General features: G+C 34.2%; 1 protein-coding gene across 1 annotated transcript; it reads left to right on the forward strand.

Annotated features, from left to right (window-relative positions):
• The first annotated feature begins 5687 nt into the window (after positions 1–5687).
• Positions 5688–19465, forward strand: LOC136235431 (CSC1-like protein RXW8). Its single transcript, XM_066025097.1, has 12 exons — positions 5688–6278; positions 6582–6877; positions 7417–7563; positions 8437–8500; positions 8630–8839; positions 13545–13724; positions 14889–15187; positions 15775–16051; positions 17105–17383; positions 18485–18718; positions 18804–18969; positions 19046–19465. Exons 2-12 carry the CDS (start codon positions 6597–6599, stop codon positions 19108–19110), a joined length of 2202 nt encoding a protein of 733 aa, XP_065881169.1. The 5' UTR covers positions 5688–6278; positions 6582–6596; the 3' UTR covers positions 19111–19465.
• The last annotated feature ends 487 nt before the right edge of the window (positions 19466–19952 follow it).

Raw genomic sequence — 19952 nt, forward strand, 5'->3', positions numbered from 1 at the left:
CATTATCAAAATTTACAACAAGATTGCCACAATAAACTCTTAACAAATCATTTTAAAGCGAACGTGACGAACTTGAATGGAAATTTCTTCCTATATTGGAAGTCCAGACCTTTTGGGATGAGAAATGGAAGTCCAGACCTTTTGGGATGAATGTCTCCCATGGTACACAAAAAGATTGGCACAATAACTCCTAACTAATCATTTTAAAGTGAATGTGACCAATCTTGATGAGAATTTCTCCATGTACAGGAAGGAAAGTCATCTCCTCTGCAGCCCAATACGCCGCCTTCCAAAAAGGGATGTTATGTATTCAACCACCTTCAGAAAAATTTAATCGTGTTAGGCAGAAAAAATGACGATTTGGCTTCCCAAAATGAGGCTTCATAAAACATGCGAATATAAATATGCAAGGAAGATGATGATTTTACTTTGCGAATCGATGATTTCGCGAAGTCTGCGAGGTTTGAAACGTGACGATTTACTTCGCGAAAACGGATTACGCGAAGTCTGCGAGTGAAAAATCATGAACTTTTCTACCCGCAGACTTCGTGAAATCATCGATTCACGAAGTAGATCGTCACGTTTTAGGCTCTTTCTCATTACAGATCTTCGCGAAACCAGATTACGCGAAGTGATTTTCTGAAAAAGTAGAGAAAATAGTAGATACTTACATTTTTCACGCCTTTCACCATTAAAATCGTCAATAACAATATGATAAACTGGGGAAAACGATGAAAATAACGTAGAATAACCATTTCTTCGATGCTCATAAGAAGAAAGAAACCAATAAACCAGCAGGAACATGAAGATGAAGAACCATGACTTCGTTTTCTAGGATTAGGAAGATGAAGAATCAAGAGATGAAGATAGGAAGAAGAGAAAGACATGGGGATGTGGAGAAATGGTGCAGATTTCGCTAAATATAAATGAAGAGAGGAAGATCAAAGGTCTAGGAGAACAATCGTTCACGTAAGGAAGAGAAGGGAGAAGAGGGAAGATGAAAGGGTGAGGGTATTTTGGAAAAGTCACACAAACATAACTTAGATGTATAGTATGTTGAGTAAATGGGTTAAAAATATAAATGAGTCTCCCATTTGACCCAATTTTGTAATTTTCCCGCTTCAAAATAGTAAATAGAAGAAGGCCTAAACCATACGCAGCCTCCTGAACTTGTCACTTTTAGTCATTTTGCCCTCTGAACTTACGGGACGACCCATTTACCCCTTCAACTATTTAAAACTGGTATTAGCAACCCCTTGTTTTCGTTATAACAGAAACAATTATGACATTTCTCATTGCAAGCACCAAGGTCATAATAAAAAAGGGTTGTGCACTACTAAAATAAGCTGCAAATGAGGTTAGTATAGACAGTAAGTTCTCTTGTAAAAATTGCATATATGGTTATACACTAATAAAACAAACTGCAAATGAGGTTATATATATGCAGGCTGATTCCAATACTTTCATAAACACTTGTACTAATGTTGGAATTTCATTTTGTTTCCGTTATGATGAAAATAGGGGGTTACTAATCCCACTTTTAAATAGTTGAGGGGATAAATAGGTCGTTCCGTAAGTTCATGGGGTAAAATTATCAAAATTGACAAGTTCAGGAGGCTGCGTATGGTTTAGGCCATAGAAGAATAAAATATAAGAATTTTAATTACTTTTATCTATAAAAATACTGGTATGGGCAAATTAGTCCTTTTGTTATACTCTAGCCATTCTAAGTACAAATTTTCTATCCAAATGTCTTTACCGTGTATTAAATTGTCCAGCATGCTTTTTATAGGGTCAAGTTAGCTCTGCTTTTAGTTTTTTTGGCTTTTCTTTTCCGATGTAGCCATCTTCTCCTTCGTTTTTTTTTTCTCTTCATGCTTCCATTACTGCCCAATACACAATTTTATGGCTCAGTTAGGGGATTTTACACCAGCAGCTACAGGATGTAGGCAGAGTAGTGGCTGACAGTAAAGGTGAAATTCCTAAATGCCGGGGGATTATAAAAAAGGGGCAATTTGATTTTTTTAAATAACCGTAGTTAAACCGGTTCACCCGTTTTACTCCAGTTTTCAACGAGTTATTAATAACTATAAACCAATATTTTAAAAACCGGACCGAAAGTTGAATCGGATTAACAATTAAGTTAGGGGTTAATAGGTTCAACCAGTTGATTCGAATTGGTTGAACCAGATGACATCATAAATTATAGGGTAAATTTTAAATAAAATCCATGTGGTTTCACTAATTTTCAGATAAAGGACTGTGGTTTACTTTTTGTCAAAACGAGGACTGAGGTTTTCAATTTTAGCAAAATAAGGACTTTTTCGATTGATACTATTAAAATCACTCTTGACGACTTCAAAAATGACATATTTTAAGAACTACTAATATTCTAAGCAACTTTAATTCTTCAACTTTTTTATTTCGAGATTATTTAGATGATGTTTGGTAAAGAGAGAGAAAGTTAATGTTTAGAGAGAGAAAGTTCCAAAAAAGATGATTTTCTAAAATCGAAAATGTAGTTCCATAGAAAATATGACATTAAACAACTTTAATTCTTGAAAATTTTCATTTTCAGGTCGTTAAAGATAGTTTTAATAGCATTATTAAAAGTGCGAAACCTCAATCCTCGTTTTGATAAAAAGTAAATCACAGTCATTTATCTAAAAATTAGTGAAACCACAAAGGTTTTATTTGAAATTTACCCTAAATTATATATATAGGGGTGAGATCCAGTGTGACAAGGGGTTAGGGTGTGGCAAGGAGCTTATTGTGTGACATAACAAAACTACGTAGTTTTGATGATAATCAAAAAGGGTAAGGTGACAAATTTGTAAATAAAAGGAAAGAGAAAATTGAAAAGTTGTTTTATTTCTTTTCTTTAAAATACATTTTCCCGACATTTTTTAACCTCGTTTTTCGAAAATTTTTATACTATTAGACTCGTCTAAATTAGACGGTCATTTTAAGATCCATGAAGCTCAAGTAAAAAAAATTCCGGTTAACGGAATCCGGGTGGGCGTTTTCTGGCGAGAACAAAAGTACCCAGACAATTCTCAAAAAAATTCTAGAAAATGTAAAACATTATTCTGAGAAACTTTAATTCTTGGGTCGAAGTGGGATTTCTTACGATTTAGTCCCAATAAAACTTGTTCCTTAATTTTATCAACTTTACATGATTCAACAATTTGTTGGGTCAAAACTGTAAGGAATCTCTCTTTGAGCCAAGAATTAAAGTTTCTTAAAATAATGTTTTACATGTTTTGGAATTTTTTGATAATTTTCTGGGCACGTTTTTTTGTCCTACTTACATTGTTCCGACAGTGTACGAAATTGTTCCAAATCAGTGTACCATTTGTTCCAACATAATACTTATATTGTTCCAACGGAAAATTGTTTTATTTCTTTTCTTTAAAATACATTTTCCCGACATTTTCGTTTTTTGAAAAATTTTATACTATTAGACTCGTATAAATTACACAGTCATTTTAAGATCCCTGAAGCTCAAGTAATAAAATTTCCGGTGAACGGAATCCGGATGGGCGTTTTCTGGCGAAAAAAAAATGCCCAGAAAATTCTCAAAACATTTCAGAAAATGTAAAACATTATTCTAAGAAACTTTAATTCTTTGGTCGAAGCGGGATTTCTTACGGTTTATTCCCAATAAAACTTGTTCCTTAATTTTATCCATTACACGCTTCAACAATTTGTTGGGTCAAAACTGTAAAGAATCTCTATTTGAGCCAAGAATTAAAGTTTCTTAAAATGATGTTTTACATGTTTTGGAATTTTTTGATAATTTTCTGGGCACGTTTTTTATCCTACTTACATTGTTCCGACAGTGTACGAAATTGTTCCAAATCAGTGCACCATTTGTTCCAAATCAGTGTACCATTTGTTCCAACATAATACTTATATTGTTCCAACAGAAAATTGTTTTATTTCTTTTCTTTAAAATACATTTTCCCGACATTTCTAACCTCGTTTTTCGAAAAATTTTATACTATTAGACTCGTCTAAATTAGACGGTCATTTTAAGATCCTTGAAGCTCAAGTAAAAAAATTTCCGGTGAACGGAATCCGGGTGAGCATTTTTTGGTGAGGAAAAAGTTGCCCAGAAAATTGTCAAAAAATTTTAAAAAATGTAAAACATTATTCTAAGAAACTTTAATTCTTGGGTTGAAGCGGGATTTCTTACGGTTTAGTCCCAATAAAACTTGTTCCTTAATTTTATCCATTTTACATGGTTCAACAATTTATTGGGACTAAACCGTAAGAAATCCTACTTCGACTCAAGAATTAAAGTTTCTCTAAATAATGTTTTACATTTTCTGGAATATTTTGAGAATTTTCTGGGCACTTTCGGATTTCTCACCGGAAAACGCCCATCTAATTATCGGATTCCGTTGATTTGAGATTAAACCGTAAGAAATCTCACTTTGAGTCAAGAATTAAAGTTTCTCAGAATGATGTTTTACATTTTTTTAAATTTTTTGAGAATTTTCTGGACATTTGTTCTCACAGAAAAACAGATCGCCGGATTCCGTTCACCGGAATTTTTTTTACCCGAACTTCTGGGATCTTAAAATGACCGTCTAATTAAGACGAGTCCAACAGTATAAAAATTTTTGAAAAACGAGATTGGAAAAGTCGGGAAAATGCATTTTAAAGAAAAAATAAAACAATTTTCTCTTTCCTTTTATTTACAAATTTGCCACTCCTTTTGGTTAATTATAAAATTGGTCATTGTCACACAATAAAGGTTAAGGTGTAAAAATGCCCCTAACGTTTTGGATCAGGAGTAATTTTACCCCTAACGTCTAAAATAGTGTAATTTTACTCCCAAACGTTGAAACCCAAGAGCAATTCTACATCTAATGTTGTTAAATATGGTTAAATTTGAGAAATAATTCACCCGACTGTCTTTTCGGTTATGAATCTTGTTATCTACACTTCACATGTGCGTTATTTTATCAGTAACAAATTACAAACATATGTTGGGATATGAAAAAAAAATATACTGTCTTTTGTACGAATTGGAAAAAAAAATCACTGAATTTATAAATATTAATCTCCAATTTTATTATTAAATTATAAAAAAAACATGAAATATTTTTTTTAAGAACGAATTGATATGAAATTGGTGCAGAATAAGGAATAAAAATATATGTGTTTTATAATATGGATAAAATTGATCAAAATTATCAACGTTAAAGGTAAAATTGCTTTTGGCTACCCACGTTAAGGGTAAAATTGCATAATTTTAGATGTTTGAGGTAAAATTGCTCCTGACCCAAAACGTTAGGGATATTTTTGCACCTTAACCTTTTATATTATTTTGTTTATAGAAAACATAATTTGTTTTGAAATAAAAATGTAAAACATGGCTTTCCATATTACCATAGGCATTGACACATAATTAGTCCCCCAAATCATGGCTTTCCATATTACCATAGGCATTGACACATATAATCACTAAAAGAAAAAAATCATTGACCATTTATCAGCGAAAAAACTGCCTGCAATGAAGTAAGTGGGTTTAATAAATATTGTGGGAATCAATCTGAGCCGCTGATGACAATCTTGATGTGCGAATGAGATTGAAATGGAATTAGGGGATATATAACCCCTTAATTCCAGAAACTATGAAATAGAAAACCCACCCAGCCGCCTCAATCTAGATATGAAGAGATGTGGAGAATAAGAATAAAAAAGAATAACAATGGAAGATACAACGAAGATCATTCTTTCTCTATTCTCTACAAACCAAATGGATATCATCATGCATGCAGTATCTACTGGGCTGGCTACAGTTTGGTTGGTCAGCAGCATCTCACATATCTAACTGTCTGCCACGTGGCTTTCTCTCGAATCTCCTTCCCTTACACCGTGGCATTCGCTTATCTATTTTCCTTTATTGCTTTATTTCCGCAAACACACACCTAACAAAAATTAATTATTAATTTTGCGTGGAGTAACCGACTTTATTTTTATTTTCTTTTCCCTTTTCCATTCAAAACTTTGCTGGATTTTTAAAATTTTCAATTTAATTATATTTTAAGATTTAGGATTTCTCCACTCAAATAAAAAAGGAAAAGTAAGATTTTGGATTTCAATAATTCTCTGTGTTTCTCACTCTCATAATTCACAGATTTTCTGAATCTTCATGTTCATGTTCATGTAAAGTCGAAGCACACGCGTGTCAATGGCGTGTAAGCTACTGGCACGATCTCTGCTGCGCTGATCTCTTCTTACACGCCGGATTAGATGTTTAATAGGTATGCTTTCTTTTCCTTTCTTGTTTCCGTATTTTCTATTTTGGTCTGTGTAATGCCATTTTCATTCTGGATATCGTTGTTTTCTTTTTTTAAATTGCATGATTTCTCAAATTCTCGAGTTGGAGAAGTTACAATGTCATGATTATTCTTTTATGTAAAGTAGACCGTTAAAATTCTTGGCTTAGCAGTTCAAAATGCATAAAAGTCATATTGGATACTCATCATATCGGTGATTTTTACTGTAATTCTCTCTCGCTGCTGTATATTTTGCACTTCGGTCAAATGAGAATTGAATGATTGCAGATACAGTAGAGACAAATGGACATTGCTGCTCTTTTAACTTCAGCTGGGATCAATATAGGTGTATGTGTGGTGCTTTTCTCGCTCTATTCTGTATTGAGAAAACAACCTAGCAACAGGGTTGTGTATTTTGGGCGGAGGCTTGCTTCAGTACGCGTAAGGAACATTGACTTCTTCTCAATCGATAGATTTGTGCCTTCTCCAAGTTGGATACTGAAGGCCTGGGAAACAACTGAAGATGAAATTCTTGCTATTGGTGGACTTGATGCATTGGCCTTTCAAAGGCTGCTCGTATTTAGGTGATTATATTCTGGTTGGATTGTGTGTATGGAGGAAATGACCAGTCTCCTAATTTTGTTTTATTTAATGTTTTTTGAGCTTGTTCTATATTTCTTGGTTTGATGGTAAATTTATTTTAGACAAATTCCCATTGTGCTCTTTATCACTCACACACCACACCACCTCGACAGGTGGCTATATTCTTTTAATTTGACGACAACACTAGGAAGTTGAACTGGCTAGAATAATGAACAGTCTTACAAGCTTTCAGGTGAATTGATTTTGCTGGATAAAATAAATGATTTAATATTTGAGACTGCGGTTGGGTAATTAGTGGTGGGAAATTTTGTTGTCTTTGAGGAATTATCAACAGTCTTACCACTTTCTTTGGTAGTTTAAGAAATATGACAATAGTGGTTGAAATTTTCATTTATGTTTTCCCTAAGGATATCAATTTTTGATGTTATTCACTATTCTAGTAAGTTTACATCTTAGATTCACAAATGAGAGTTTTTTTTTATGTGACCATATGCCTGATTATGGGTGGTTTTCTCTGCAGTATGCGTATATTTTCTATTGCTGCAATAATTTGCCTTCTTCTAGTGCTTCCAATGAATTATTATGGAAAAGACATGCAACACAAGAAGATCCCATCAGAGTCGCTAGATGTTTTTACAATAGGGAATGTCAAAGAAGGTTCCAGATGGTATGAGTTTTGTTTTCCTAATTATTTAGCTATCTATTAAGAGCATCTCCAAGAGACTCTTAGTGAGCTCTCTAAAAATAATATAAATAATTGACTCTTAGTGATTTAAGAGTGGCTAAGATATATCATCTCCAACAATGCTCCTTATATTCACTCCTTATTTATTATTTTATTATTAAGATTATTCTTTATTGTTACATTACCAATAATAAATTATTCTTTATTGTTACATTACCAATAATAAATTATTAAGATTATTCTTTATTGTTACCTTTATTGTTACATTACCAATAGTGTGAGGAGATCAATAATAAATTATTAATAAAAAATGAAGTTAGGAGGCACTAAGAGGTGGAGAGATGCTCTCTGAGAGAGGATGGAGAGGTTCTTAGTGATTTGAGGAGCCACTAAGAGGCTGTTGGAGATGAATTTTCATTCTCCCTCCTCAAATTTTAACTTAAGAGCCAACTTAAGAGGCTGTTGGAGATGCTCTAAGTCATTTAGATATTGATCTTACTTGAGCATCTATTTAACCTGTGTAAGTTGCCTACAATGAAAGTGTAGATTTATTTTATTTTATTTTTCTTATTGTCTTTGTTTGACTGTTTCTTTCTTTCTTTTCTTTTGTTTTTTGTAAGACTTAAGAAAAGGACGTTTTAGTTTTAGAAATATAATTGATTTCTCTAGCAAGAACTTAATTAAATTAAAAAAACAATAAAAAGGAATTGGCTCTGGGAACTTTTATTTCAAACCAGGCTTTTTGTCAATTGGGTTATTCTGCGACTATATTTGTGATGCCTATCTAACTCATTTCTCTAATTTTTGTTTAATGAATACTGATACATCCTTATCTTCTGTTCAAATCCATGTCAGGCTATGGGCTCATTGTCTTTCTTTATACGTCATAACTTGCTCAGCTTGCATTCTCCTTTACTTTGTAAGGATCTAAAATCATATCTAGTTTCTCATTTTCTTTTTCTTAATCTACAAAGCATGAAAATTTCATGCCTTTAACATGCATATATCATTATATTGTGATTGTTTAACCTCTGCCATTTCAATGCAGGAATATAAAAGCATTACTGAAATGAGGCTTGCACATATAAATAAATCTCCTCCCAATCCAAGTCATTTTACCATTCTTGTCCGTGCAGTTCCAAGATCTATAGGAGAATCATACAGTGCTACAGTGAAAAAATTCTTCTCAGATTATTATGCATCATGCTACCTGTCACACCAAATGGTGTATAAACATGGCATTATTCACAAATTAATGGTGCGCGGCTGACTCAATTCCTTACCAGTTTAACTTTTTATTCATATCTAGCCATCAAGGGAGTCAGTTCTTGGTTTGAATGTTCATAAGATCTTTCTTATATTTTAGTTGATAAATATTTGTTTCAAAATAAAACTTAGTTTTAGCAGTTCATATCCCTAAATTAATGAATATGCTTGAACAAAACAGAGATTATCTGTCCTAAGCTCGCGCTTTGTTTCTACGGTCCGTATTAGATTGTGGCACGTGTCGGCAGCATGGCATATCATTGCCGAAACGCGCCGTGGGTCAACATCCTGTGGTTTCTTCTCTTCCCTCGGAATTGGAATTGGCCAGTCCTACCAGCCTACTTCCTCATTCTATCTTGGCTAAATGCGTGGTGCAGAAGTCCACGGTAATGGTAGGGGTAGGGGTAAGGGTAGTAGGTTACGCTTTGGGACATGGAACATAGGTTCTTTGACAGGAAGATTAGTCGAAATTGTAGATGTTATGAAGAGGAGGAGAATAAATATAATGTGTCTACAAGAAACCAAGTGGGTTGGAGCCAAGGCTAGAGAGATAGCTCCTTGGGGTTTATAAGCTTTGGTACGGAAAGGATAAGGGTAGAAATGGAGTAGGTATTCTTATTGATCGGGAGTATATTGATGATGTAGTAGCGGTGTCTAGGAAGAGCGATAGAATTATGAGTGTTAAGCTAGTGATAGGGGATGAGGTTGTGAACGTCTTCAGTGCATATGCGCCACAAATAGGATTAGATTTGGGAAGACTTAGAGGAAGTGGTGCAACAGGTTCCTAGGGATGAAAAGATGGTACTGGGGGGTGATCTCAATGGACACGTGGGTTCTAGGCGAGATGGGTTTGAGAGTGTTCATGGAGGGTATGGTTTTGGAGATAAGAATGAAGCAGGAAATGATATTTTGGAATTCGCATCAGCCTATGACTTGAGTATCATGAACACATGGTTTATGAAGAGAACATCCCACTTAGTGACTTATAGGAGTTGCGGTAATGCGAGCCAAATTGACTTCTTCTTAGTTAGGAGTGCTTGGAGAACGAGTTATATTGACTGTAAGGTGATCCCTGGTGAGAGAACGACAACCCAACATAGAGTAGTGGTGCTTGATTTTCGAAGTAGGAAATGTATAAGAAAACGAACACCACAAGTGGAGACTAAGATTAAGTGGTGGAAATTGCAAGGGGAGAATCAACAAAAATTTGTGGATGAGATGACCAAAAAAGATATTTGGACTTGTAATATGGATTTAAATATAGATTCGATTTGGACTAAGATGGAGCATAGTATAAGGGAAGTAGCGAAAGAAGTTCTAGGGGAATCTAAAGGTAGCATGCTACCGGGTAAGGACACATCTTGGTGGACAGAAGAAGTACGACAAGCAATAAAGAGTAAGCGAGAATCCTATAAAATATTGGGGAAATGTACGAGTGATGAGAACTACGAAAAATACAAAGAAGCTAAAAGGGAAGTAAAGAAGGTCATACGAGGTGCTAGAGCAAAGGTGAATCGAGATCTGTATACAAGATTGGATACGAAGGAAGGGGAAAGAGACATATATAGAATTGCTCGGATGAGAGATAGGAAGACGCGAGATCTCGGAAAAGTTAAATGTGTGAAGGATGTGGACCAGAAAGTCCTAGTTGGAGATAAGGATATCAAGGAACGATGGAGGTCCTATTTTGATGACTTATTTAATGGAGATCGCAGATAAGATTTTGGAGATATAAGTATCCCTCACGATATGATAAATCATGAATGCCTGCGGAGAATTCAAAATGGTGAAGTCAAAATGGCATTAAATAAGATGAGGTTGAAGAAAGCAGTAGGACCTGATGGCATCCCTATTGAGATTTGGAGATGTTTGGGAGAATGAGGAATCGAATGGTTGACGACGTTCTTCAACAAAATTTGGAGAAACAATAAGATGCTATCAGAATGGAGGAAAAATATCTTAATCCCTTTGTATAAGAACAAAGGCGATGTCCAAGATTGTGCCAACTATCGAGGAATCAAATTAATGAGTCACACTATGAAACTTTAGGAGCGAGTGATCGAACAAAGGCTAAGGAGGACGGTGAAGATCTCGGAAAACCAGTTTGGCTTTATGCCGGGAAGATCAACTATGGAAGCCATCCATCTAATGAGACAATTAATGGAGCACTATCGAAATAAGAAGAAAGACTTGCATATGGCTTTATGCCGGGAAGATCAACTATGGAAGCCATCCATCTAATGAGACAATTAATGGAGCACTATCGAAATAAGAAGAAAGACTTGCATATGGTTTTCATAAAGGACATGTATGAGGGAGCATGCACGAGTGTACTTACTAGTGTTGGGAAGACTGAAGAGTTCCCTATTACGATTGGAGTGCATCAAGGTTCCGCACTAAGCCCATTTCTTTTTGCCATCGTTATGGATGAACTAACAAGTTCACTTCAAGATGGTATACCATGGTGCATGTTGTTTGCAGATGATATTGTGTTGGTTGATGAGACGAAAGAAGGAGTGGAGAGGAAATTGGAACTATGGAGACAAACTCTAGAATCTAGAGGCTTTAAGTTGAGCCGAAGTAAGACTGAATATTTGGAGTGTAAGTTTAGCGGCCATAGGAGTAGGGAGGCAGAGACAATCACCCTAGATGGGAGAGTTGTTCAGGCCTCGGATTGCTTCCGGTATTTAGGATCTATTATCCAAACGGATGGAGAAGTAGATGGAGATGTTGCTCATAGGATTAAATCTGCTTGGTCGAAGTGGAAGAGTGCTACGGGTTTCCTTTGTGACCCCGGCATGCCTAATAGATTGAAGGGAAAATTCTACCGCACGGCAATCAGACCAGCATTGTTATATGGTACGGAGTGTTGGGCAGTGAAACACTGTCACATCCATAAGATGTCGGTGGCGGAGATGCATATGTTGAGATGGATGTGTGGTCATACGAGAAAGGATCGGGTGAGTAATGAAATAATTAGGACAAAAGTAGGGGTTACATCTATTGAGAATAAAATGAGAGAAAACCGACTAAGGTGGTTTGGCCATGTGAGACGTAGTGCGCTTGATGCGCCGGTTAGGAGGACCGAAGAGTGGCAAAGGGATGTAGTGGTGAGGGGCAGGGGAAGACCTAAGCAAACTTGGAGGAGGGTGATCGAGAGTGATATGAGTTTACTGGGAATTGAGGAAAATATGGTAGTGGATAGGACGGAGTGGAGGGAGCGAATTTGTGTTGCTGACACGACTTGATTTCACGGTTTTATACGATGGTTCATGTTAGCCGACCTTGAATCATTTCGGGACTAAGGTTTTGATGTTGTTGTTGTAGTCTTGAGGACAAGACTGTTCTTCAGGACCGGGGTATTGATAGAGAGAGGGCTGGTAATGTTTTAGATGGGAATGGGGGTGATGGGCAGACCCAAAGTATGGCACGTGTACACTAGGAGAGGCAAAGGCACAAGAGGACAAAAGTCTAATTAGTTTGGGAATTCTGTTAGTACCTTTTGGGGATTGGTGAGCTGGAAAGTAAAAAGGCAAAAAAGGGTATTTAGGGTACGTTTTTTGGGAGGATTTGGCATTGAGAATTTTGGGTATCTTTTCTGTTAGGCTGCTTTTAGCAGAGGCTCTGCCATTGTGGTAGAGAAGGGAATTGAGCCTGGGTTCAATTCACTTATCTTTCTATCTTTATTATTGTTCTTTATTCTCTGTTCTAGTATTTTAATCAGAAATCTCTATTTCTTCTCTCTTCTGTGTGTTCACTGTGTTTTGTGTGTTAGTACTAACCTGTTTGGCAAGTTTCTTATATCCAATCTCTATCAATGGAACTATACCAAGATAATTGAATGGTTATAGGATTTAGGGAGTTCTGCATTTTCCTTTTCTTCTTTAAAAAAAACCTAGCTTGCTAGCAGGTTTTATGATTATTATTTATTAAAGATTTGATATATCCCCATTCTTATCTTTTTTCATCAATGTGCATTGAGTAATCAAGACCATATTAATAATATGCGAGTCAATTCTGTTCCTTCCACTTACAAAGGAACGTTGTTGTTTTAAAAAAAAAATCAAGCTCAGTTTCTTTTAGTCTTGTGGATTACTTTCTTCTACATAGAACTTTATGGGTTTGAAAGATGAAGTGAAATAGAAAACTATTGACAATAAGAATTCTATTATTAGTTGATTATAATTAACAGATTTTTTTGTATGACTATATTGGTAATGGACCTCTACGTAGGATTTAAAGGGAAAATTTCTGAAAACTGGTGATTTGAAGATTCTATTAATCAAATTTAGCTGGTGTTTATTGAGGCCTAGAATAACCAAACAAGCCATCATAAAGTGGGAAAATAAGTGTTTGTTGATTGTGATGATCTAATTTCATTTAATTTTGACATAATGATCTTATGTTATTGATCTATAATTTCTGATATAGTCGATGATATTTTATTTTGATGACTAGGTACTTGATGCTAGAGGTAAAATTGCTTCTATTCAGGAATAGTAACTGACTTTATGAAACTATGTAGTCGGCTCCAACATACTTTATCATTATCGGCTCCAGCATATTTATCATTATCAACTTATTAGACTCTTACTTACACCTTTTCACTTTTTGTTTGACTTCTAATCCATTCCATGCATGCATGATTATATTTTATGGCACATTCTGATTATGATTTTGGGATGTCTCCCTTATAGGTGGATGCAGAAAGGATGTGCAGTATGTTTATTTCTGTTCCTCTTGATCGGTCAAGTTTAAGACCATGTTGCTTTTGCGGAAGAAGTACATCTTCTTTTAAGATGCTCTCCAGTAGCAGTGGAGATATCAGTCCCAATGACATTAGCTTTACTGATCTTGATCTGGCTACACGTGATGATGTAAGAACTTTTAGCAACCAGATTCAATAATTATCATAATGGGAATGTGATTTCTGCATCTATTTTATTATTTGGTTCTCCATTGAACATGAAGTTTTTGAGGTTTTGTTACCCTGACAAAGAAGTTCATATGAATGTCCCCTATGTCTTGTTATCTGCTAAATATTATTCCCTTCATCAATCTACGGGAGGTAAAAATTTGTGACATTATATCAGTGTCATAGCTACATCACAACTTTATATTACCTAACGTTATCTTCTTTTATCAACTTAGGATGAACTTGATTCAATTAAGTATATGATCCAGTTCCTGATTATTGTGTTGAGGGTTATATCTTCAGAAAGATCTAGCATTAAATTCTTTCACTTTTTTTTTCCATGTATCAAACTGGGTTTAATCCTCACTTCTGTATCTCTTATAATTCAAATGTTTTAGCTTAATCCACCTTCTGTATGAGTGGATTTGAATGTATTGTTGTCACCCTATTTTGAATGTATTTTGTCTTTATCTGTATGATCTTTTGTATGTCTGCACATCCATGACAACACTTGATTCTCTCATTGCCCAAAACTTGCTGCTCCATGGAATGATAAGCCATGTTGCAATTATGTTAAAATTTTCTTTGATTTCTGAGAGTCATTCCATGTCAAACTTTTCACAACTCTGAGTTGGAATATTTGATTGACCATGCAATGCTTATGCTTAAGGACTGTGCTATCTTCTGATCTATATCTGACACACATTTTTTTTTAGGTCTTTGAACTATTTGCTCGTGTTTAATATTGTGCCCATATTTTGTGTTTATATATTTTCCCATGTGTTCATAATAGCTGTCTTAAGGCCCTTGTAAAGTTCTAACTCATCTTTTTTGTGTTATCTTATTGATAATTTTTAATCATTGGAATGCCATTTTAACAAAAGATAGTTAGATACTGGTAATGAATTAGCATAATAATTCAAATAACACAATTAGCTAATAATATGTGGCTTTCGATCTTTCATGGAGAGACTCATGACATGTGGCTCTATTTTATGTCCATGTTTGTTTTTGATTGATGCATTGCGTGATATATGTTGGTATAGAATTTTGACTGCCAAAATTAGTTAGTAACTTTTAGTTTTATAAGTGATCATGGTAGCTAAATCTATTTGCTTTAATGTAGGAGTGTGCCACTGCTTTTGTTTTCTTCAAGAGTAGATATTCAGCTGTGGTTGCCACTCAGATGCTTCAATCATCAAACCCCATGAAGTGGGTATCTGAAATGGCTCCAGAACCACATGACGTTTTATGGTCAAACCTCTCTATACCTTATAGACAGCTTTGGCTCCGCAAGATAGCAATACTGCTGGCTGCTATAGTCTTCATGTTTCTTTTTCTTATTCCTGTGACATTTGTGCAAGGCTTAACACAACTAGATAAGCTATCAAAAATGTTCCCATTTCTTAAAGGACTTCTGAAAAAGTGAGTAGTATTATTTTGTTCTTTAATGATCAATATATGGTTTATGCTTGTCATTTTTCATTTTCAGTGCTCTTTTTCTGAAACTTTTTTTCATGGCGTGCATATATGCTTATGGAGTTGGATTCAGGAATTTATGAAAAGTGAACTTGCATGCATCAATAAACTGGATGTAAATGTTAATTTGGAGTAGTCAACAGTGTATTCAGTAATTTAAGATAAGTTCATTATATGAATTTTCTACTGCGTAATGGCAACTGCAATCATTCAATGAATTGCATTGTGCTGTTGCCTCTATTCGCTGGTTTAATAATCCGGTTTGGCATTATCTTCCAATTGCTTTTGATCAAGATCCAGTGATATTGAAATTAATACAGACTGGTAGGACACGAATGTGGCTTCATTTAATGGAATTCAATTTTGGTTGTATTAAAATCTAATAGACTATTGTTTCTTCCATATTCTGAGATGTTGATCCTCTAAGTTTCCACTTTGCTGGAGAATAAATAAGTTGAAAATATGCTCAATTGTTTTCTTGACAAAGTCAAACAAGCACATTTTAATGCCAACTTATTTGTGCTCCTGTGTAGGGACTTTGTCAACCACGTGGTAACAGGTTACTTGCCCAGTGTCATTTTAATGTTGTTTATGTATACTGTTCCACCAATGATGATGTTCTTCTCATCAGTGGAGGGGCCTGTCTCTCGTAGCGGAAGAAAAAGGAGTGCAGGCTTAAAAATCTTATACTTCACAATCTGGAATGTTTTCTTCGTTAATGTGCTTTCTGGTTCTGTTATCAGTAATCTAAGTGTCTTCTCTAGCGTACAAGACATACCTATGGAACTTGCCAAAGCAATACCTACCCAGGTGATGTTTCTTAGTTTGTTATTTTTTAATTAAGTTATCCCCATCTGTTATTTTGTCTTTTTAACTTTTGTTGTGTTTAATGTATATTTTATGTTATTTTGGTATTATCATTTACATTGCTGTTTTCACCTAACGTTTAAGTGTTTACACTTTACTAAAAATACTTCATGAAGGTAAAGAAGGTATAATGACAGGTCTAGAGTATAATTTATACTATACACAAAAGTAGGATATAGAGTTAAAACATTTATTTGACCAAATATAATTTGACTATATATCCTTATGGGTAATTCTGATTGGTCATAAAATTTAATAAATGTATATTATTATTGGTAATTGCTAATCCTCATAGTTTCTACTGTTAGTAGACTGAATAAAATTCTTCTTTCACATATGACCATATCTCTGTATTTAACACAGATTGTTTGTTTTAACAATACAACAGAGCTCTATACATGCGATAATACTATCTCCCTATGCTTTTCAAATAATTATCGGAACTCAATAATGCAAATAATAATCGGAACTCAATAATGACAGAGATCTCTCTGCTTCCTAAAATTATATTTAGGTCTTTTAAACTGAAAAATTGTTCTAACAATACAAGAAAAAGAGCTCTATACATGCCATGATACTATCTCTCTATGCTTTTCAAAATATTTTTTTGCCTCACATGGGTTAATGATATTTGTTAGGACACAAGAGATGGAGCTCTTCTTTATGGATGGGTATGCTTGAAAAGATGAATGCTACGAATCATAAATGACAAGGAACTCGTACTTACAAAAAGAATTCTTGTTACACATTAACAGTTGGAACCTCATACACACACATAGTGAAACCATAGACAAAATGTTTTTATTATAAAGATCAATATTAATATTTGAAATATCCTTAGGAAAAAACTGGTGGAACTAAATTCCTTCAATATGGATAGTTCTTTAACATTAATTAATTGCCTGCAGTGTATAAACGAAAGCAAGTTAAGGTTACTTTATGTATGTTTCGAAAGCTTAAGCTTTAATTTTATTATTATTATGGTTTTGATTACAGGCAAGCTTCTTCATGACATACGTTTTAACATCAGGTTGGGCAAGTCTGGGCTGTGAATTAATGCAAATCTTTCCCCTTGGATGGAACATGTTCAAAAAATTCATTCTCCGTAACCTAGATGACTCATCTGATGACTTGATGACCTTTCCATACCATACAGAAGTTCCTAGGGTCCTACTGTTTTGTCTTATTGGCTTCACTTGTTCAATCATGGCACCCTTAATATTGCCTTTTCTGCTGTTTTACTTTGTATTGGCTTACTTGGTGTACCGTAACCAGGTGAGTGAATTCTTCCTCTTCTTTTCACATTTAATTTTGACAGCTTCACTTGAATTTGAATTTCTTGCATTGCTCATCTGGTGCAAATGAACAAGGTCTGTTTGAGCATTGTGTGTTTTCTGCCTATTGTATAACTTGTTCATGCATTCTATTCTAAAACTCGAGCAAGAAATTTTAAACTTCTGGTACCATTTGTTTAACTTTTATCTTTTGCTTTTGAATATATTCTCATGTGTTTTGAGTTATTAGGATTTGTTTTAGTATACGATCGAACAACTTGAGAGAGGACATCTCTTGTTAATTTCTTTGTGAAGTGTACTAGTTTGCTCATGGATGTTGAAAGTTAAAATAATAGTTGTTGAAAAAGCATGTTTGTTGGTTGTTTTACTGTTTTGTATTTGAGATGTTGCTTATTCTTGGAAATCCTACTCTGGTACTTTTAGTACTCCATCTAACTATTTCCTTCCCAGACAGTGATATCTTTCTGAAAATTTCTTTACGATGAAGTTTTCTCAGAGAGTTCGAAATGAAATTATTATCATTTTTAGGCACAAAAAAGTACCTGAAAACATTTTCTACAGTCAAGAGCAGAATAGAAAGAGGATTTTTTTTTTTTTTTTTTTATTTTCACTTAGAAGATTATTAAGATATATATACTTGCTAAAATTCTATATTTTGAGCACAAGAAAAAATTATGTAGAATTATAAATTTGAAATTAAGAAAAAATTATGTAGAATTATAAATTTGAAATTATCTAGTGATTTATTAATGTTAGTTATCACTAGCCTTTATTAAATATTTGTATAGTATGTGTTGTAAATTCCCTTAGAATGACTAGGAAATTGACTTGATTGTACTTTTTGACCAGGAATTTTTCTATACTCATTGGACACTGAAAACCATGGAACAGGATAGCTGTTTTGTATGTGTGTGAAAAGAGAGACTGAAATAGAAATATTTGTGTGCAGGTGGAGGAGGTTGTAGTAGTTGTCTTAAATAGAAATGCTCACCTGTAACTCCTATCTTTGGACATTCTTATGTAGTGATTTGGTTCTCCATATGAGCAATTTTTATATTATTTTTTCATTTCAATCCTGCAGATTCTCAATGTATATATACTGAAATATGAAGGTGGAGGGATCTTTTGGCCTATGGTTCATAATACAACAATATTTTCATTGGTGTTGACTCAAATAATAGCTATTGGCGTCTTTGGAATCAAACAATCACCAATTGCATCGGGTTTCACCTTTCCACTACTTATCTGCACTCTTCTTTTTAATGAGTATTGCAGACAGAGATTTTACCCAATCTTCAGGAAGGATGCTGTACAGGTAGTTACTGAAGTAGATTCCAGCCACGCATTCACACAGTCGAGTCTATCTGTTTTTGGTGTCTTAAGTTTGTTGAGTTGGTCAGGTTCTTATTGACATGGATAGACGTGATGAACTATCCGGGAGAATGACCGAAATACATCAGCAGTTGCATTCATCATATTGCCAGTTCCCAATTGCTCGTGATTTGTGTGGCACTGCACAGTCTAGTCAGGACGGACATGTCACTGATCCAGAGCCTATAAAGCCAGGTTAGACTTGATTCGTTTTGAACAAACTCATACACTGGAATACATTATTAACATAACAGGATGTCTATGTTCTCAGGGAGTGAAAAGGCAGACAGCGAAGTAAGCGACTCATGGGCTGTTGTCAATTTTGCAAGTACATAGCCTACAGTGAGAATTCAATTATTCTTTATGTATACTAAAAGCATGGAAAGTTCAGTTTCCTTAATTTACACCATTAAAATCAAGACGGTGCTTTGTAAAGTAGTTCCGATGGGACATCTCTGTCTGGAAATTGTGCATGAATGTAATATTTGGTGTTCCACAAATAGGGTATAGAATGAACTTTCCATTTTTTAAGGTACAATTATTTTTTACAAAATTAATGTAGCGCATCAAATTTTGATAATCATTGTCTGCCAACCAGTCCTTTTTCGTTGTAAACCGTTGCAAGTGATGCATTGGTATTTTGTTTTCCACGAATATAATACCTCTCGAATAGAGATTTAGTTGGTCTAAATACCTCATGAGTTTTTTCAATGATAAGGTTAAAATATTTTATATTAAAAGTTTTTTGTCCTTAGTTATCATCTTTACCTAACAAAAATTAATTTATTGTCTCGTGTCCTCTTATATTTCCTTTTTGTTAGATTCCACGAAGTTTTTTATTTATATTATTTCAATTCTAATGCAAATAATTTATGCTGACAATGATTTTCAGTTACATGTATTGTTAAATTATAAAATTTATTCTAACATGATTAACATAACTAACTCCATCTCCCATTATATAAGTCGTTTTAGAAAATGAAGTATTTTTCAAAATCTAAGATGTTTTTGTTTTTCAAGAAATTCTAATGTGGTTTTTTTGATCCAAATATTGAATTTTTATCTTAATTTTCAGTGTATCGTGATGAGTGGGATATTTTTTAAATTAACCAATATAAATTTATTAATTTAACTCTATTAATTGTAGTTTTTAATTTCTGTACAACATCATAAATTAA

This window comes from Euphorbia lathyris, chromosome 7 (genome assembly GCF_963576675.1).
Source record: "Euphorbia lathyris chromosome 7, ddEupLath1.1, whole genome shotgun sequence".
In the NCBI taxonomy this organism is placed as follows: domain Eukaryota; kingdom Viridiplantae; phylum Streptophyta; class Magnoliopsida; order Malpighiales; family Euphorbiaceae; genus Euphorbia; species Euphorbia lathyris.